Genomic DNA, 18,366 nt, shown 5'->3' with positions numbered 1-18,366 from the left:
CCGGAGCACAAGCTACGGACCTACAAATTCTCAGAGGCAATTGTGTGATAGGTGGCACTGGCAGAAGGATCAATGCTCAACCGAGGACTACTTTGAGTGTCGGTGCAAGCAGCTCCTAGGGAGAGTTGCCGCACATCTGACACATGGAGAGTAAATATGCGGCCGTTGCGCAATCGTCAGACATGACAAACTAGTTGGGGCATGGCGAAGGGAATTGAGTCCCAAAGTCACTGAAATTACAGTTGGCGATTACAACCTGGTGTCACAAGTGAGACAAGTCTCATGGGCACCTGTGGTATTATTGTGTCGCGTAATGGGGACAATAAGTGCCACCTTAGACCAAAGTCTCAGTCCCAAGTCAATTAAACATGACTGGCGACTTCCATCGCCGCGTCTTCAATAAACGCCCGCTACTATCCCTATAAATCAGAGCATGACTTGCTCATTAAGCCCACTATCCGATAAGCCTGTCAGTTCCATGCGGTTGTGACAGGAGGACCACATATGGCCGTGTCGGAGATATGTGGGCGTGTAATGCCAGCTGTGAACGTCTTGAGACTGTTGATCGGAGGATCACAAGTGTTCGTTGAAGTTGGAGCAGCCGGAGCGACTACATCAGCATACAGTGCCCAGAACATGCCATACAGTGCGCAGGAACACAAACAAGATGAAAACAGTTTCACAGAAGCAGAGGCGGCTCGCGGCAACACGACATTTCGATTCTCTTGAACATCAACATCGCTATGGCTTAGTGGGAAAGCGCCAGGCTCATATGTTTGTGATCACCTGGAGATCCCTCGATCGAAACGAGGTGGCGATAAAGTACTTCTTTTTGGAGCTTGTCAGGCATGCATTGTGAAGTGTGGACACGAGGAAGACGGAAAAGTTCAGTGTATCAGTGTGGTTGACGTTTTTTGGTGGAAGTGCCGATCCGCCACAATGCCGATCATAGTGGCGGTGGTTTTCGTTCCGTCTATCGTTTTTTTACCTATGCCCGCGCCCCCGAGCTCGTTCTCTTCCCCAATGAACTATAGAGCTACAGTTTGAGGTGCTATTCGTTCGGCAGTTGCTGCACGTGTCGTTTCCTTGCGACATGGACCCACATACCGCCGTACAGCAGCAGCGACAAACAATACCTAATCGGTTCCGGTGGCGAGGCCAAATGGTGTCGCCACATAGTATTGCATGTCACTGCCAGGACATCTCACCTTGTTTGTCGGGCGATAGGGGTGTTGAGGCCTCGTGAAATGTTTAATGTTTATTGAGATGCATGAGATGTTGGCCTAGGAAGAGGCAGAGATGGGTGAAGCGTTCTCTACGGTTCAGAGTTCAAAGAGGGACATCGGTCCAGAATGGCAATGCAGATCCTGCGCTCAGCGAAAGGCTTAGTGAAGGAAGGACATGAGGGTACGTTAGCTACTTCCATGGCGCTTCGGGAAAAGACAGCCATCATCTGCCAGCTGCTGTTAAAATAACATAGAGTGGTGAGTGCGGACACGTGGGCAAGTTCTCATTCCCATTTTTCACGTTCCACGGTCCACCTGTCCACAAAAACACTTTCATCCCTGCACATGGACATCATTTTCTTCTCTGTTGATCAAATGTTATTACCTGTAGCTCCTGCAGTCCTTGCTCAGCGCGTTGGCATGTATTCAGTGCGACGAACACGACGGCGGGTCGGCAAAACTAAACATCGCCGGTCGCGTGGCCAAATGGTACGGCGTCTGACTACGATCGTGTTAATCAGGAGATCGCGGGTTCGATCCCCGTCGTGACCTTTTTGGAGCCTTCTGGAGGCACTGGAGAGGTCTAGGAGCATGGGAGAGGAGATGTAGATGTCGAGGAGGTGTTCCGGAGGTGACAAATCGCTTGGGAGTCTCGTTTCGTGTTTTGGGGGTTAGAGCGGCGCCTGCCGACCTTGTGCATGAGGTCCGAGACCACGCATAGACGGAAGGGTGTCCCATACATGCTCTGGGACGCGCAGTAACTAGGATAAGGGGAAATCCTGGACGAAAGGTGACTATTTCGTGAAAGGCAGATCTGATGGATTCGAGTGGCGGAATTTTTTTTTGATTTTTTTTTGAGATTGTTTTTTCCACTCGCGCAAACGCTGTTTTCTGGCCGTCCGGTCATCCTGCTGGGATTCCAACTGACTGCGGCCGTCACATCCTTGACTTCTTCACCTATCACCCATGACCAAGGAGCGCATGGTGCTGTTGCTGCCCAGAAACAGAGTCAGAAACAGAACCCAAACGAACCCGCGGACCGCGGCGGGGCGTGCACTGACAACAACATCATCCGGTCGCGTGGCCAAATGGTACGGCGTCTGACTACGATTCAGCATCTGTTATCAGGAGATCGCGGGTTCGATCCCCGTCGTGACCTTTTTGGCCTCCTGGAGGGGTGCAGATGCATGCCAGGTGTCGCGGAGGATGGTGGACAACATGGAGAAGATGGAGAACAACCCCCGGAAGGTGGACCGCGGATCATTGTGGCGGGTGGCACTTTCGCTCGATATCCTCGTTTTCTCCGATCTCGCAGACGTTCACCACTCAAGGCTACCCCCGATGGGTCAACTGCCGCCTCCCGCAGATGTGTATGGCTCCATGGCCACCTCAGCTCATCTTCGCGCCACCAAAACTGTTTACGTATTCGGAGACATAGCTCAGCTGGGAGAGCGAGCGACTGAAGTTCAGTCATCAGATTCAAGTCTTGTCTTGGGTTTATCGCTAGGTCGGGTGTTCAATCCACTCTGGCTCCATTACCATTGTCTCGGTTGAGACATCCTTTTTGGAAGGGTTGGAAGGGTTGGAGGTCGGGCAGTTGGGAGTGGCGGCCGTATTCCTGAACTCCACCCAACTCAACATGCTTCCAGCCGCAACAGGCCAGTCCATGGCGGCATATTGTCTCAGTCGTTGGCTGAATGACATCCGTCTGCAAAGTATGAGCTCGACTGTGACTACCAAGGTGTCCTGCAGTAGCTGGGATCCAGGAGCGGGGACGATTGCCATGAAGCGCAGTGCAGAGAGGGAATGCCGCGCTGTTCGTTACTAAATTCTGCCTGCAGAGGTGTTGGATTGTTAAACCCTCCAGAATTATTACTCCTACGTGCTCCAGTTCATCCTGAACGACAGCCTGGCCGTTCTGCAGCAGCCCCGTCAGAACCATTGAGCGACGCCTGGGGGACCTACCGTCTGCTCCTGAGTGCGCCACAGGATCTGCCTCCAAAGGACCCTCGGAGCGGAATCAAAAAGTCATTTGCGCGTTGGATTCGAGTCGGGTCGGCGCGGCGGGCCACTTTGAGGAGCAAGACAGTCCCGGCGAGCACGACAGAAGAGTCGTTCTAGACAACTCTATACGTTACACACAACACCACTAAAATGTCCCAGACAAGGTACTTTTCCACTCGCGGCGGTAGCGAGACCCTCTCGTTCGACGAGGTGAGTTGCAAGAGTCCCCTCCCCGGCCGGCGCCGTCGACGCTCGACTCGACCCTATTATGCTTTGCTTTGGGACCCACGTTTGACCTTGCCGCCGCCGCTGACATCCTCCGCCAGGCCGTGCTCATGGGCCTTGCCCCCAACGGCGGTCTCTACATCCCCACCGAGATCCCCTCGCTCCCGGCCAACTGGGAGACTGAGTGGGCCAACCTCTCGTTCCCCGAGCTCTCGCTCGCTGTCCTCTCGCTCTTTGTCCCGACCGACTCGATCCCCACTGCCGACCTGAAGGACATCATCGACCGCTCGTACGCTACTTTCCGTTCGGAGGAGGTCACTCCCCTCCGCCAGACTGCTGCCAACGAGTATGTCCTCGAGCTCTGGCACGGTCCTACCTGGGCCTTCAAGGACGTCGCCCTCCAGTTTGTCGGCAACGTCTTTGCCTACCTCCTTGAGCGCGCCAACAAGGGCAAGAGCGAGGAGGAGCACGAGCACCTGACGGTTCTTGGCGCTACTTCGGGTGACACTGGCTCGTGAGTGTGTGGGCAGCGACGGCGCTTCCTCCAATTCCCCCACCCCACTCTGGTCGAGCTTGCACTAACGTTTCCCAGTGCCGCCATCTACGGTCTCCGCTCCAAGCCCTCGATCACCATCTTCATCCTGTACCCCGATGGCCGTGTCTCGCCCATCCAGGAGGCCCAGATGGCCACTGTCCCCGACGCCAACGTCTACTGCGTCTCGGTCGAGGACTCTGACTTTGACACTTGCCAGGCCATTGTCAAGAACTGCTTTGGCGACCGCGAGTTCAACGACGCCCACCGTCTCGGCGCCGTCAACTCGATCAACTGGGCCCGTATCCTCGCCCAGATCGTCTACTACTTCCAGGCCTACTTCCTCCTCCCCAAGGAGGCCCGCAAGGACATCAACTTTGTCGTCCCCACCGGCAACTTTGGTGACATTCTCGCCGGCTGGTTCGCCAAGCGTCTCGGCCTCCCCGTCCAGCGCCTCACCGTCGCTACCAACGAGAACGACATTCTCGCTCGCTTCTTCGCTACCGGCCGCTACGAGCGCGACCCCACCACCGACGGCGGCGTCAAGGCCACGTACTCGCCTGCGATGGACATTCTCCTCTCGTCCAACTTTGAGCGTCTGCTCTGGTACCTCGCCCACGACGCGCAGGACGCCGCCACCGCCGCCCTTCCCGAGCAGCAACGCCGTGCCGCCGCCCAGGCCACCCTCAACGGCTGGATGGACGACCTCAAGAAGAACGGCAAGGCCGACATGGGCACCGCCGTCCGCGACATTGCCAGCAAGGAGTTTGGCGCCGAGCGCGTCTCGGACCAGGAGGTGAGTGTGCAGCTATTGTAATCCCCATTGCGCAACATAGCTGACATCCGCCGGTAGACTCTTGACGAGATCAAGAAGTACTACTCGGCCCCGGCGCCTTACGGCCCCTACGTTGTCGACCCGCACACTGCCGTCGGCCTCGCCACGCAGGAGCGCGTCGCCAAGGCCAACCCCTCGGCGACGTACGTCACCCTGTCGACCGCGCACCCGGCCAAGTTTTCTGAGGCCGTCGAGCTCGCGCTCACCAAGGAGGCCTTCCCGGCCTTCAACTTTGCCAAGGACGTGCTTCCCGAGCAGCTCGCCCAGCTCGAGGGCATGAAGCGCCGCGTGTACAAGGTCAAGGGCGAGGAGGGCGTGCGTGCCCTTGTGGAGGCGGTCAAGCGCGGCGAGAAGCCCACCCCTTCTGCTTGAGCGTGGCCTAGGGCGAGAGGTGTTGTAGTAGACTTTTGACGGGGTGACGGCATGAGGCTAGGCATATATGCATGATCTAGACGTTTGACCCAGCGCGAGACACGACGTGCAATTCCGACTTCGCACCACCACCACCACCCTCCCACTGCCCTCGCTCCGCATATGGACGTCACAGTGCATCTTTGTATGACAAATTCACTCACGATCTATGAAACTATGAAGGGGAGGCGTGGCCATGCTATGGAAAAAAAGAAAAAAGGAGACCGGAACAGGGGGGGATTTAAGTGGAGAGAGGGTGGGTTTCACTGCTTGCACTCGTTTTGTTTGCACTCCTTACGCAGTGAGGGCCTGGAGCGAGTGCTCAAAGCTCTCGGTCGCCGCGGCCTGGAGAAGGTGGAGACGGTCCTTGTCGACCAGCAGGTCGGAGACGGGCGGGCGCGGGATGAATCCCGCAGGGTGGAGGACACCCGCGAGGGCCTGGAGGTCGCTGAGCATGTCGCTGAGGCTGGCCACCTGCTGCACGTCCTCCTTGTCGGGGAACAGGGCGGGCAGGAGCTGGAGCACGCGGGGGACATTGCGCGCCAGGGCGGTGAGGGCGTGGGCCTCGGTCGGGTCCGGGTTGGCGCCGGCGCGGAGGACACTGGCGAGGAGGGGGCGGACCTCGGAGATGAGGTCGAGATAGTCGAGGAAGAGCTTGCCGCCATACTCCCATCCAGTGGGGTGGGTGGGCTCGAGGGCCTCGCAGAGTCGGCGGAGGAGGGCGTGGTCCTCGCGCAGGACAGCCTCGGGTGCGAGCTTGGTGATAAGGGTGCGCTGGGCGCGGTCGACCAGGCCGGCGGGGATGAGCTCAAAGTACTCGCCGTACGCGTCGCCGGCAGCGGCGAGGTGAGCAGCGCGGGCCTCGTGCAGCCACTCCCAGGGAACGTGGAGCTTGTCCGTGAGGAAGGCAATCTCGACTTGGGTAGGGTCCGGGTGGCGGAAGAGGAGGTCGCGGATGGCGGCACGGCGCGACTCAGCGCGCTCGAGGTGGAGCAAGATGAACGCGGCCCATGTCCACTGGCCCTCCTCCTCGAGCTGGGCAGCGTACGACGAGGTGATCTGGTTGGCAGTGGCGCTGAATCCAACACCACTCTCGTCCTCGTCTTCGCGGTCCTCAAAGTCACGCTTGGCAAGCGCGTGTCCAAGAAGGAGGTAGAGGTGGAAGGGGATACGGAAGTCGGTGGGCGAGGGCGACGAGTCGCGAGCCGCAAGCACACGGTCGAGCGGGACGGTCAGGTCGGCGTACACCTTGATGAGATTGAAGAGCACGTCGGTCGGCTGCTGGGGAAGGTCCCAGGTCCTGCCGCCGTCAGGCTTCTCGAGGTAAGGCGGGAGTGACTTGGCAGGGGGGTGAGCCGAGTCGAGCGACGCAGTATACTGGTCGAGCACATCTGCAATACTCTCCTCAGACGGACAGCCGTACCAGAGCTGGAGGCCAAAGGCGCGCTTCCAGTCCAGACCCTCGGCGACAAGGACATCGGGAGCAGCGTCGGGGCCGCGGGTCGAGTCGCCGGCGACAATGTCAGTCACACCGGCGAGGACGGCGTAGAGCTTGCGGTAGTCGTATCCGATGAGCGAGTTGGACTTGAACTTGGTCCAGTCCTCGAGCTGGCGCATGACCTCGGCGCGGAAGATCTCGGGCCCGCCAGCCTGCGACACGAGCGTGGCGAGACGCATGTCGTTGCCGTCCAGAGCCGACTGGACCGCGCGGTCGATCTGGTTGCCCGTGAGGAGCGAAAAGACCTTGGCGGGGCGGTTGTCACCGGCCTTGGCGAGGTCGGTGTCGACGGCGGGAGCGACAGCGTCCTCGAGCCACTTGGAAAGGGCGAGCTTGCGACGCACCTCGGTGATGCGCTGGACAACGTCGGACGAAGTGGTCTCCGGGAGGCCGAGCTCGATCTCGTCAAAGAGTGCATTGCCAAGACGCCAGACGCACGCTTCGTGCGAGCGGTCGGCGGCGTCGAAGAGGTCCGCAAACTGGTGGAAGCGGATCCCAGTCTCGGTAAACGCTGCTGGCTCACCCTCGACAAGCTCGACGGCAGTGTGCTGGAGGAGCAACGACAGCAGACGCGACGCACGCTGGCTCTCGACGGCCTTGGAGTCGGCGAGCAGCTCGACCTGCTCAACAAAGACGGTCGGCTGAGGGGACGAGGCAAACTTGGCTCCAGGGGCACAAATCTTGCCAATGTGAACAAGTTGACCGTTGGGACCCCAGGTCGCACGGAACGAGCGGCCAAGGGAAAGACCCGCGTCGGCACGTACACCTTCGCCACCTGCGACACTGCTGTCGGTAAGGGCAACCTTGGCGTACTTGCGCGGCTGGCGGAGCTTTGGCGGGCGGGCGGGCTCGCCGAAGGAGGCGCGCTTGACGGCCCGGTTGTCAAGCGTAGAAAAACCCTCCTCGGCATCACCAAAACCCGACTCGACACGCTTGCGCTCAAGAGCACGGGCAGCCTCGACGGCAGCGGCGCGCTTCACATCGAGCGCAGACTGCTTGGGCGCCTTGGGCTCGGCCGAGCCAAAGAACGACGCCTGCATGGCACGCATGTTGCGCATACCCTGGGCACCGAGCTTGGACTTGATGGGACGGTCCCAGTCGGGCTGCATGTCCATGTCGCCATTGTCCTCGCGCTCAGTCTCAAGGTCCTCCTCCATCGACTCGTCGGTCACATCGCCGTCGAGACCGCTGTCGTAGTCGGCGGTCATCATGTTGTCGTAAATGCTGCGGGTGGGCGGAAGAAAGTCGTCGTCCTCATCTGTCTCCTCCTCCTCGGTAATGGAAGGGGAAAGCGAGCGGTCGAGAGTACCCGACTTGGGAGGGCTGGGCGAAGCGACACCCTCGTCGGCGTCGTCCTCATCATCGCTGCCGGCAATACCGTAGCGGGAGAAGTGGTCCACGATAAAGGTCCAGACACCGTCCTCGGTGAAGCTGACAAACTCAGTGTCGGGGACGGCCTTGACACGCTTGACCTGGCGCTGGTAGCGGGGGTCCCTGGGGTCCGTGACCGGCTGGCGAGTAGCCTTGTCACGGGCAAAGCAGTTTTCAAGCGAAATCTGGGCCGGGTGGTTGAGACCCTTGCCACGCGCAGGCTTCTTGGGGCCATCTTCCGGGTAGACGGCAAGCTCGAGGTCCTCGACAACAATGACCTTGCCTAGAAGGTCGTGGAGGGACGCAAGGCCTGTGAGGTCAACTGGCTCGAGGAAGACGACTTCACCATAGCCCTTGCGGCCGGCAGTGAAGTTTTCAATCTTACTGAGCTCCTCGTGAGACATGGAGCGCAGCTTCTCAAGCTTGGGCTTGCACCAGTAGTCTCCACGCTTGAGGGGACGCTCGGTGGCAACAGGACGGATCGAGGTTTCAATTTGAACACTCTGGGGGCGGCGAGTAGGGGTGTCGTCAATGTTGGAGCGGGTGGAACCAGACGCGTTGAAGGCAGGGCTGCGAACGGGCTCGGGAGTAGGGGGGAGCGAGTTGGTCGAGCTCTTGAGGGCCGACTTGCCGAGAACAGACTCGAGGGGGTCCTCGCTGCCGTTGGCAAGCTTGGGAGTAGCAACGCTAATCTTCTTGACGTTGGCACGGGGGATGAAGGCGTTGGGAGAAAGCGAGGTCTCGGTGAGGCCCTTGTAGCGCTCTGAGGGAACAGGCGAGCCGATGACCGAGCGGTTGTTGTTGGACGAAGCCGCAACGGGGCTGCCGGAACGGCTGTTGCTCTGCGACGCGCTGAGAGGGGCGGCAAAGCCACGGAGCTGGGTCACACGGCCCTTGGTGGGAGTAACACGGTACGACGATGCGGTGAGTGGGGGAAGAGCAGGCTTCTTGTTGACACTGCCGAGCTCGAGCTTTTGACCCTGATACGCAAAGAGCTCGCTGCGGCCGTAAGGGTTCTGGTCGACCGAGGCGGTGAGGTTCTGAGCAGGCTGAGCGGTCGACTGGCCAAGAGTGCTGCCGAACAGACCGCCTGTGGGCGCCTGGGTCTGGGTCTGCGTGGTGCTACCAAAGAGACCGGTCGACGCGGGCTGCTGCGTTTGGCCGAGGCTGCCGAACAGGCCACCAGTGGCAGCGGGAGCGGCAGCAGTCGAGCCAAACAGACCACCGGTTGCAGGAGCGGCGGGCTTGGCGCCAAAGAGCGAGGTGGTCGCAGGAGCGGCGGCGGCGGTGTTGGTGTTGCCAAAGAGACCACCGCCCGTGCCGGTCTGGCCAAAACCGCCAAACGACGACGTGCCAGTCGCAGCAGGCTGGGCCGCGGGAGCCGAACCAAACAGACCACCAGTGGCAGGGGCTGTAGGCTTGGCACCGAACAGGGATGAACCACCAGTGTTGCTACCGAAGAGACCGCCGGCTGCAGGAGCGGCGGCGGGCTGCTGGCCAAAGAGACCTCCGGTAGCGGCAGGCTGGGCAGCTGGGGCAGAGCCAAAGAGGCCGGTGGTAGCGGGCTGAGCGGGGGCAGCGGCGGCGCCGAACCCACCAAAGCCGCCGGTCGCGGTCGAGGCCGCGGGGGACGAGCCGAAAAGACCGCCGGCAGGCTTGGCAGCAGTGCTACCAAAGAGACCACCAGTGGCGGCAGGCTGTTGCTGGGTGTTGGTCTGGCCAAAGAGCGACGTGCCAGGGGAGGCAGCGCTGGTCTGGCCAAAGGGGTTGGTGGTGTTGCCAAACAGACCGCCAGTCGCCTGCTGCTGTTGCTGAGGCTGCTGTTGAGTCTGGCCAAATCCGCCAAATGAAGTGGGCGCGGGGGCAGCGGGAGTCTGACCAAAGCCAGTGGTGGTGCCGGTCTGGCCAAAGGCGTTGGTGGTGCCCGGGGTCGCGCCAAAGCCTGCAGGCTTGGCAGCGGCGGCACCGAATCCACCAAAGCCGGTCGACTGGGGCTGCTGGGCACTGGTCTGGCCGAAGGGGTTGGGGTTACTGCCAAAGAGGCCGCCAGTGGCAGCCGGTTGGGCGGCAGGCTGGCCAAAGAGACCACCAGTGGTCGCACCGGCGGCAGGCTGGCCAAAAGTGGAGGTTGTAGGCTGCTGTTGCTGCTGGCCAAAGAGACCACCGGTCGACTGGGCCTGACCAAAGGTCGATGTCGTGGCCGCGGGTGCGCCAAACGTGCTGGTGGCCCCGGTCGAACCAAAAAGGCCACCGGGCTTGGCCTGGCCAAAGGTCGAGGGGGTCGCGGCTGGCTGGCCAAACCCGCCCGAAGAAGTGCCGAAACCGCTGGCGGCGGGCTGGCCAAAGCCGGTGGCAGCAGGCGCAGGTTGAGCAGTCGGCTCCTTGCGGCCCTGCTGGTAGTCGAGCATACGAAGCTCCTCAAAACTGCCGCCGCGGTAAGGCTCCATGGCGTTGATGACATGGAAAAGGTGCGGAGGGGGCGCATCCCTGCCGATGCTGGGAGGGGGGTCACGCTGCCAGGTGGGCTGGTACGGGGGGTTGGCGGTACCGGTCTGGGGGATGGGAGGAGGGGGGTTGTTGGTGTACTGGAACACTTGGTTGGAAGGAGCGGGGCTCGAGCTGCCGGGAGCGGCCGTCACAGCAGGCTTGGCGCCAAAGAGGCCCGAACTGGTCGTCGCGCCAAAGCCAGTGGTGGCCGGCTTGGAGCCAAAGAGGCCACCAGTAGGCTGGGCAGCGGCCTGGCCAAACGTCGAGGTCGGAGCCGAGCTGCCAAAGAGGCCGCCGCCGGTCGTAGCCGCAGTGTTGGTAGCACCAAACGGCGACGTACCGGTCGCACCAAACGAGGGGCGCGCGCCGAAGGCATTGGTCTGCTGGGGCTGCTGAGCGGCCTGTCCAAAGCCGCCGCCGCCAAAGCTAGTAGCGGGCGCGGCAGCCTGTCCAAACAGGCCACCGCCCGTGTTCTGCTGAGGCTGTCCAAAGCCCGTCTGCGGCTGCTGTTGCTGCTGTTGACCAAACCCACCTGTGAAAGTTAGCCGCTGCCTCTTGTTTCCTGCGTGCAGTACTCACCTGCGGTCTGGCCAAAGCCGCCACCCGTCGAGCCAAACAGGCCACCAGTCTGCTGGGGCTGCTGCTGCTGTTGCTGCTGCTGGTTGTTCTGTCCCCAGGTTGATCCGAACATGGCGGGTGTGTTTTAGTCGGAGCGAGGGAGTATTAGGTGATGGGGCTCTAGAGTCGAGCGCACGCCGTCTGTGGCCGGGGGGGAGGGGGGGTATTGGCACGCCGAGCTGTCCGGGGGGGAGGCCAGGGCAGTGGTGGTGGTGGTAGTAGGGGGGTGGGCTACTACACGCCGTTGGTGGCGAGCGGGAGAGGAGGGATGGAGGACGATGTGGACGAGATGCTAATAGTCTCTGTCGTTCACTTTGTGTGTGTGCCTATACAAGTGCGTACACAGTGGCAGCGACTGGGCAGCGAGACTGGGCGGGTGGCTCACCCGGGCTCACCCAGGCTCAGCCAGCCAGCCCAGCCAGCGGGGTTTTCCGGCGTCTGGCTGGGTGGCGATTCGAGGACTCACCCAAAATAAAAGGTTCCGTTGGGACGGTGCAGTGATATCAGTGAGTGACACCAGCGACAGCGAGAGCGAGAGTAATCGAGTGGCACAGCGAGACGGTTGATGGTGTGCATACCACAGGCCACAACATAGCTTGTGTATGTTCCATGAACCCAATTGCTTGCGAGAAGGTTCTCTTCAATCAGCTTCCTATTCTTCAGACTGCCCCCTCGTCAATGTGGCCATTGGCCGGCTAGGAGGGAGCGCGTGTAACCGCCACGCGAAGCACAGCCCACACACGCACACGCATCCGGATCCCAGTGTGCCCAAATGCTGCGCTTCCATGCAAACTCACACCTCCCATCACACCCACCACCACCACCATCACCATCACCATCATCACCATCACTGACGATCCTGCTCGGCCATCCACAAGCTCCTGGCCTCCTGTTCATCTTCCCCCATGCCACTTGGCGCTGCACCAAACCATACGCAACGTCTCGCCTGCCAAGACCACCTCGTCCCGCATTACGTAAACCTGAAATTGGCCACCAGAGGCACAGAACTCAAGATCAGATCTCGACGAGATGGTCATCATCCAACGCGACGCGCTTCGCCGTCCAGCTTCTCGACCATCCGCAGCAATGTCTTCGTACCCACCGTCGTCATCGGCCATGCCTGTACCCGGCGAAGAGTACGAGCTCACCGCTGCAGGGTCCGTCCCCAACCAGCACCCACAGCCCCGGGCCTCAATGTCCAGGCCCCGCAAGCTCACCCTCCACCCCAACGCCTCGAGCTCGTTGTTGTTTGCCGCCCCAGGCGCAGCGACGAGCAGGCCCCGCAACAGGCGACGAGCGAGTTCTGCCGCCACACCCGGATCGCCTGAAACGTCCATGAGGCGTGTCTTCTCCCCTCAGAACTTTCTCAGCGATGACCTCAACGAGCTCGGCCCCGACAATGAAGAGGTCCAGGTACCGGACTTTGGCCACATTCTGGGATTTAGCGAGGGAGACGACCACCATTCGATTGCCGCCAACATGCGCAGTCGATGGAAGCGAAAGCTCTATCTCTGATGGAGGAGCCCAGCAGCGGGCGTGAAGCCTTCTTCATTCACGTGGCTGTGACTGGTGCCATCCTGTTTAGGTGAGTTGAAGAACGCCGTGTCGCGTTAAGCCTACTGACTGACACCTCCCACCAGCGCCGTCCTCACAACATTATCTACCTTGCCGTCGTTCCACACCTCCCCTGCATCTGTCAAGGCACTGTTTGGTCTCGACACTACTCTGGTTGTCCTGTTCACTGTCGAGTACATTACACGTTCGCTGGCCCACTCCGACTCGTGGTCCATGTACTACAACTGGGCCACCTCGTTCTTTGCCATTCTCGACCTGCTGTCCATTTTGCCCTACTACATCGAAGTGGCAAGACAAGAAGACACGAGCATCTTATTCAGGTTTTCGATCCTGCGTACTCTGCGCTTGCTGCGTGTCTTCCGCGCGTTCAAGTATGAGAACCAGATGCTCCTGACCATCGAGGTCATGTACGTGGCTGTCCGTCGGTCCAAGGACGCCCTCATCGCCATTTCGTACTTTATCGTCCTCGTCCTCGTCCTCTTCTCGACACTGATCTATTTCGCCGAACGCGGTACCTGGGACGCGACCCTTGGTGCGTTTGTGGACAGCGACGGCGATGTGTCGCTCTTCGACTCTATCCCACAGACGGCCTGGTTTGCGCTCGTCACCATGAGCACGGCCGGTTACGGCGATGTGGTGCCCAAGAGTGCGCTGGGCAAGATCATGTCGGTCCCACTCCTCATGTTCGGTCTCCTCCTCATCGCATTGCCATCCTTTGTTCTCGGCCGCAACTTTGCCATTGTCTACGACGCAATGGTCAGCTTCCAACAGCATGCAGTGAGTTACCTTCGCATCCAAGGAAAACACTAACTCTCAAGCCTGTCTCACCCCGCGACTCCATTTCTGAACCACCTACACCAAAGCGTCCATCTAATATCAGCCCTGTCAGCGATAACGCAGACACACCGCTCCTTCCCGTCGCCAACCCGGTACACAACGGCCGTGCCTCGCCCAACCCACTCATGGCAGTCACCGAGGAAAGGAGCACAGCGGCGTCTCTTGCCCCTGCCGTGCGCCAGCAGCAGCCTCCCATGTGGCACCAGGATGGCCTGGGCCACTCGCACACGCACACCCCTTCCCAGTCCATATCGCAACGCCAGGCATCGCGCGACAAGGACTTGACAAACATCAAGCTGGCCAAGAACCAGTATGTCCTGCTCGAGCAGATCGAGTCTTTGCGACGAACGATCGACAAGCAGGGCGAGATGCTGTCCCTCCTCATGTCTGCGCTGGCGTTGAAGGAAGGAGTGGACATTGACCTGTCCTCGAGCAAGGTGGACAAGGGCAAGGCCAAGGAGGCTGAGAATCCGTTTGATTTCGGCAGGGACGACGACGGCCAAGACCTGGGCCGTGGTAGCATGTAGACCCCGCGCATGGATAGAGCGAGCATTTAGCATTACAAACCCGCTTAGTCAGCCAGCCCGCCGACGTGCGGACATATTCAAATGGAATGTGCCAGATTATAGTCCCGTCTCTAATATATAATAGTGGGCCCTACGGTGCCTGTGATCCATCCCATTCTTGCCGCCGAGTTCACTCGAGAGACTTGGTTCATGTTACTCTGCCATTCACACATTGCTGCATAAACACAAAACAACCACAGAGGTATCATCTACCACCGCCCAAAATGACCACCACCGCCAACCTCGGCCGCGCTGCCGACTTTGTGCGCCCCGACTTCCACCAGGTCAACCTCGATATTGAGGGATACCTGAAGCAAGAGCGCAACTTGAAGCTCGATTCCGGTACGTGTTGACGATGATGATGGTGTCCCTGCTCCTATACTAACACTTGTCCAGATGACCAGATCTGCCGCATGAACATCTCCCCACTAGGATGCCCGCTGGGCCCGACCGTCTGCCCGTTGCGACACACCACGCCGGCCCCGATCAACTTCAAACCCCCACCCCCACTCCCGACACACCCGCGCGAGCGCGAAAAGAAGACTACAGTGTGCAAGCACTACCTGCGCAACCTGTGCAAGGTCGGCGACAACTGCGAGTACACGCACGACTGGAACCTGCGCACCATGCCCGTGTGCGTGTGGTTTGTCAAGCTGGGGAAGTGCGAGCTGGGCGGCGAATGCCTGTACTACCACCCGCGCGACCGCCGCGTCGAGTGTCCAGACTACAACCGCGGGTTCTGTCGCCTGGGCTCCGAGTGTCCGCGCCGCCACGTCCGCCGCACGCTGTGCCAGGCGTACATGGCCGGTTTCTGCCCCGATGGGCCCGACTGCAAGCTCGCGCACCCATCACCCAACCTGCCCGAACCAGAGACGTACGCCAACCCCATCCCGCCCGACCCGACCAAGAGCGGCCCCCCCGCCGCAGCTGCCGGCAGGGTACGGCCGTTGGCGCGAGTACAAGTATGACCCGAACGCCGTCATCACCCCCGCAGCGGCGTGGACCGAGGGCGGGTCGTTGCAGGGCTGGCGCGCGGGCGGATACTCGGGCCAGCGCGGCGGTGGTGGCGGCGGGCGCGGTGACCATGGCGGCGGCGGAGGAGGCGACGGTGGTCGCTGGGTCAAGGACCTGTCGACTGTGCTGTGCTTTGTGAGTTGAGAAGGGCGCTTTGTTAAAGAAACCCCAGCTGACAATGTTTCTCTCCACACAGAGGTGTAACCAGTACGGCCACTTTGCGAACGCTTGCCCGAACGACGCGGTTCCCGGTGACCGTGGTGGCCTCCGAGACCGCGTGAGGGATTGAGAGTAGCGCTACGATGTAGAGATAGATAGCCCACCACGCATGTGTATGACATTATTTTTGCCATTTGGCATTACTTGAGATTGCTGCAGGGACATGGACTGACGCAGATGACAGAGACCAAAGACGAACATTCAACTGACCCACAAATCACACTGATATTGCAAACACTCAATCCCTTCCCACCCCGTTTCTTGACGGGGTCTCTATTGGGTAGGCTTTGACAACCAACAAGAGAAATGAGACTGGATTGTAGAGGAGCTGCGACGGAATTAAATGCTCTTGCTGGTTCGCATCAATTAGAAAACAAATTGTAATGCGGATTGGGTGGCTGGGGGCCGGATATGCAAAAGGTTGAGGCTTGCCCATTACGGCCGTCGACCCCATTCCTACCAGTGTTGGTTCTTCATTCCGGAATACTTAGTCGGTATATCCCGAGGAATCGAACCTCAACCCCCCAGAGTGTCAATAATTTATGACCCTATTGCCCTACGGACTGTGTTGGAATATAGGCGAAACGTGCGGTTATAGGTTGACCGACTGATTTGCGAACAGGCTCGCCGCTTTCGATTCAATCGAGGCATATACGTCAGCCGGTGCCAGAATGGCTCCTCCAGGTTTAGTTAATATGTGTATACGGTGCAGACGCTCGCAAAGGCTCGCTAGGCTCGCTGTCACTGCGCTCTCTGCCGCTGCACCACCATAGTCTATAGCCGTGGCATCATCCTAGTACAAAATCAAGCACAAAACCACCTATGCCCTGCCCTTGCCCTGCGGCTTACGATTGCGGTAGTAGGCCTTTTTGACGACACCGTCGTCGTCGTCGCGAGACTTTTTGTTGGCGCGGACGGCGTCGTCGTCGCTGTCGTCGTCGTCACCGGCCGACGACTTCTTGCCCTTGATGGAGCCGACCGAGATGTTGACCTTGGGCGGGACCGAGAAGCCGAACGCACGGCCGACCTTGGCGAGGTCGAGGGCGTTGACGTCGAAAATCTTCTTAAGCGAGTACGACGCGTAGGCCTGGAGGTACGAGCGATAGCCGTCGCGGGCCGAGACGTTGAGGTAGTGGTTCTTGGAGATGAGCGACTCGAGCTGCTTTTGCACATCGGCAATCTTCTTCTGCGGGAACTGGTACTCGTTGAGGGGCACCTTGGCGACCTTGAGGAAGCGGAGGAAGCCCAGCTCGGAGGGGAGCAGGAAGAGGAGCGACTTGCCAGCCTTGCCGGCACGCGCGGTACGGCCGACACGGTGGATGTAGTCGCGAGGGTCATCAGGAGGGTCAAACTGGATGATCCAGTCGACCTTGGGAATGTCGAGGCCACGGGCGGCAACGTCCGTGCAGAGAAGGATACCAGTGGGGGCGTTGCAGAACTCGAAGAAGGTGTTGGTACGCTTCTGCTGCTTCTGCTTGCCGTGTAGGTCGAGGACGGGCACGTCGATGTAGTTGAGCAGTTCGGCGTGGTACTTGACCGAGTTACACGACGAGAAGAAGACAATGACCTTCTTCTTGAGGTTGCGCTTCAGGAAGGTGAAGAGCAAGAGGAATCGCCTGTCCGACTCGCACACAACGTAACCCTGCTCGAGGAACTCGGCAGTCGAAGTGTCCTTCTTCTGGTCAACGTTGATGTACAGGGGACCGGGGCGGAGCGACATGCGCGCCAGGTCGGTAACCTTGGTGGTCTGGGTGGCCGAGAACAGCATCGACTGGCGGTTGTCGTTGGGCAGGATCTTGATAATCTGCTTCATCTCCTCCTCGAAACCGACCTCAAGGATACGGTCGGCCTCGTCAATGACGAGCGCCTTGAGGTTCTTGAACACGAAACCCTTGGTGTTCTGGAGGTGGTCGAGCAGACGACCGGGGGTAGCGACGAGAAGGTTGACACCCTTGACGAGCTTGTCGGCCTCGGCCTTGCGGTTGGCACCGCCCATGACAATACCAAACGTCTGCGAGTGGCCCTGCATGAGGTCCTTGACAACACCAAGGATCTGGAGCGCGAGCTCACGCGTGGGCGAGATGATCACGACACCAGTACCGTTGGCAGGCTTGAAACGAAGCTGGTTAAGCATCTCAACCGAGGGGACGAGGAACGCCATGGTCTTGCCCGAACCAGTACGGGCAGCACCGAGAACGTCCTTGCCGGCAAGGAGAGGCGGGATGGTGCGCGCCTGGACCTCGGTCATGGTCTCAAAGCCCATGCGCTCAATCGAGCTGAGGGTAGCAGGCGACAGGGGGAGTGACGAGAAGGGGACACGCTCATAGTCGGTCGAGGCTGTGGGGGGGCCATCGAGAGTGACCTTGGACGACGAAGGCTCGGGGGCAGTGACATCCTCCTCCTCAGCCATCTCGGCGTCCGACTCAACGGCGGCAGGGGCAGGCGACTCCTCCTCAACGGGAGGAGCACCCTTGGAGGGACGCTTGCGCTTCTTGGCAACCTTGCCGTCTGGGCGAGGGGCGGACATGTTTTGTTGGGTTGTTGTGGGTGTGACTTGAGAGATCCGAACTTTTGTGAAGCACATTTGCAGGGTGGCCAACCCCCAGGCAGAGAGAGCCGGCGCGCGCGCTGATTCTCAACTTTTAGTAATGACGTGGAGAAGGAGGCAAAGATGGCCGGTCGGTACAACTGATAGTTATACTCCCGTTGCTCGCGCCCTCGCCCCCGCTCGCACCCTTTTGCCTTTGCGAAACAATATTTCAAGCGGCTTTTCCCCACTCGCAACAATTTCTCTTTCTCACATCGTCGGCCATCCAACGGCCCCAACGGTCGCAAAACAACCCTCTACACATCTCCCCAAAAGAGCCTGGAGCATAGCTCATCGAGGTAAGTCATCCACTCGCTACCACATACCCCCTCCCACCCCATCCTTTCCCCCTCATTGTAGC

General features: G+C 59.9%; 5 protein-coding genes and 4 non-coding genes across 9 annotated transcripts; 7 read left to right on the top strand and 2 right to left on the bottom strand.

Annotated features, from left to right (window-relative positions):
* Positions 1–737: 737 nt before the first annotated feature.
* On the top strand, positions 738–820 carry EHS24_003509. The gene has a single exon. It is a non-coding gene; the product is annotated as a tRNA-Met (tRNA).
* An 878-nt stretch (positions 821–1,698) lies between these two features.
* EHS24_003508 lies at positions 1,699–1,778 on the top strand. Its single transcript has one exon. It is a non-coding gene; the product is annotated as a tRNA-Arg (tRNA).
* Positions 1,779–2,300: 522 nt separating this feature from the next.
* Positions 2,301–2,385, top strand: EHS24_003507. Its single transcript has one exon. It is a non-coding gene; the product is annotated as a tRNA-Arg (tRNA).
* A 269-nt stretch (positions 2,386–2,654) lies between these two features.
* EHS24_003506 lies at positions 2,655–2,761 on the top strand. The gene has a single exon. It is a non-coding gene; the product is annotated as a tRNA-Phe (tRNA).
* Positions 2,762–3,380: 619 nt separating this feature from the next.
* Positions 3,381–5,194, top strand: THR4 (threonine synthase; the record flags this gene model as incomplete). The annotated part of the gene is made up of 4 exons (XM_028619178.1): positions 3,381–3,440; positions 3,557–3,969; positions 4,048–4,783; positions 4,841–5,194. The coding sequence occupies 4 exons, from the start codon at positions 3,381–3,383 to the stop codon at positions 5,192–5,194; spliced, it is 1,563 nt and encodes a 520-aa protein (XP_028472352.1).
* Positions 5,195–5,527: 333 nt separating this feature from the next.
* EHS24_003504 (uncharacterized protein) lies at positions 5,528–11,280 on the bottom strand (the record flags this gene model as incomplete). The annotated part of the gene is made up of 2 exons (XM_028619177.1): positions 5,528–11,121; positions 11,169–11,280. 2 exons carry the CDS (start codon positions 11,278–11,280, stop codon positions 5,528–5,530), a joined length of 5,706 nt encoding a protein of 1,901 aa, XP_028472351.1.
* Positions 11,281–12,293: 1,013 nt separating this feature from the next.
* EHS24_003503 (uncharacterized protein) lies at positions 12,294–14,146 on the top strand (the record flags this gene model as incomplete). The annotated part of the gene is made up of 4 exons (XM_028619176.1): positions 12,294–12,620; positions 12,695–12,792; positions 12,848–13,559; positions 13,601–14,146. 4 exons carry the CDS (start codon positions 12,294–12,296, stop codon positions 14,144–14,146), a joined length of 1,683 nt encoding a protein of 560 aa, XP_028472350.1.
* Positions 14,147–14,409: 263 nt separating this feature from the next.
* On the top strand, positions 14,410–15,153 carry YTH1 (RNA-binding component of cleavage and polyadenylation factor; the record flags this gene model as incomplete). Its single annotated transcript, XM_028619175.1, has 2 exons — positions 14,410–14,527; positions 14,582–15,153. The coding sequence occupies 2 exons, from the start codon at positions 14,410–14,412 to the stop codon at positions 15,151–15,153; spliced, it is 690 nt and encodes a 229-aa protein (XP_028472349.1).
* A 1,085-nt stretch (positions 15,154–16,238) lies between these two features.
* Positions 16,239–17,945, bottom strand: HAS1 (ATP-dependent RNA helicase; the record flags this gene model as incomplete). Its single annotated transcript, XM_028619174.1, has 1 exon — positions 16,239–17,945. The coding sequence occupies one exon, from the start codon at positions 17,943–17,945 to the stop codon at positions 16,239–16,241; it is 1,707 nt and encodes a 568-aa protein (XP_028472348.1).
* Positions 17,946–18,366: the final 421 nt, after the last annotated feature.

Source organism: Apiotrichum porosum (genome assembly GCF_003942205.1).
Source record: "Apiotrichum porosum strain DSM 27194 chromosome Unknown scaffold_17, whole genome shotgun sequence".
Lineage (NCBI taxonomy): Eukaryota > Fungi > Basidiomycota > Tremellomycetes > Trichosporonales > Trichosporonaceae > Apiotrichum > Apiotrichum porosum.
This window is presented reverse-complemented; position numbering and strand designations above follow the sequence as displayed.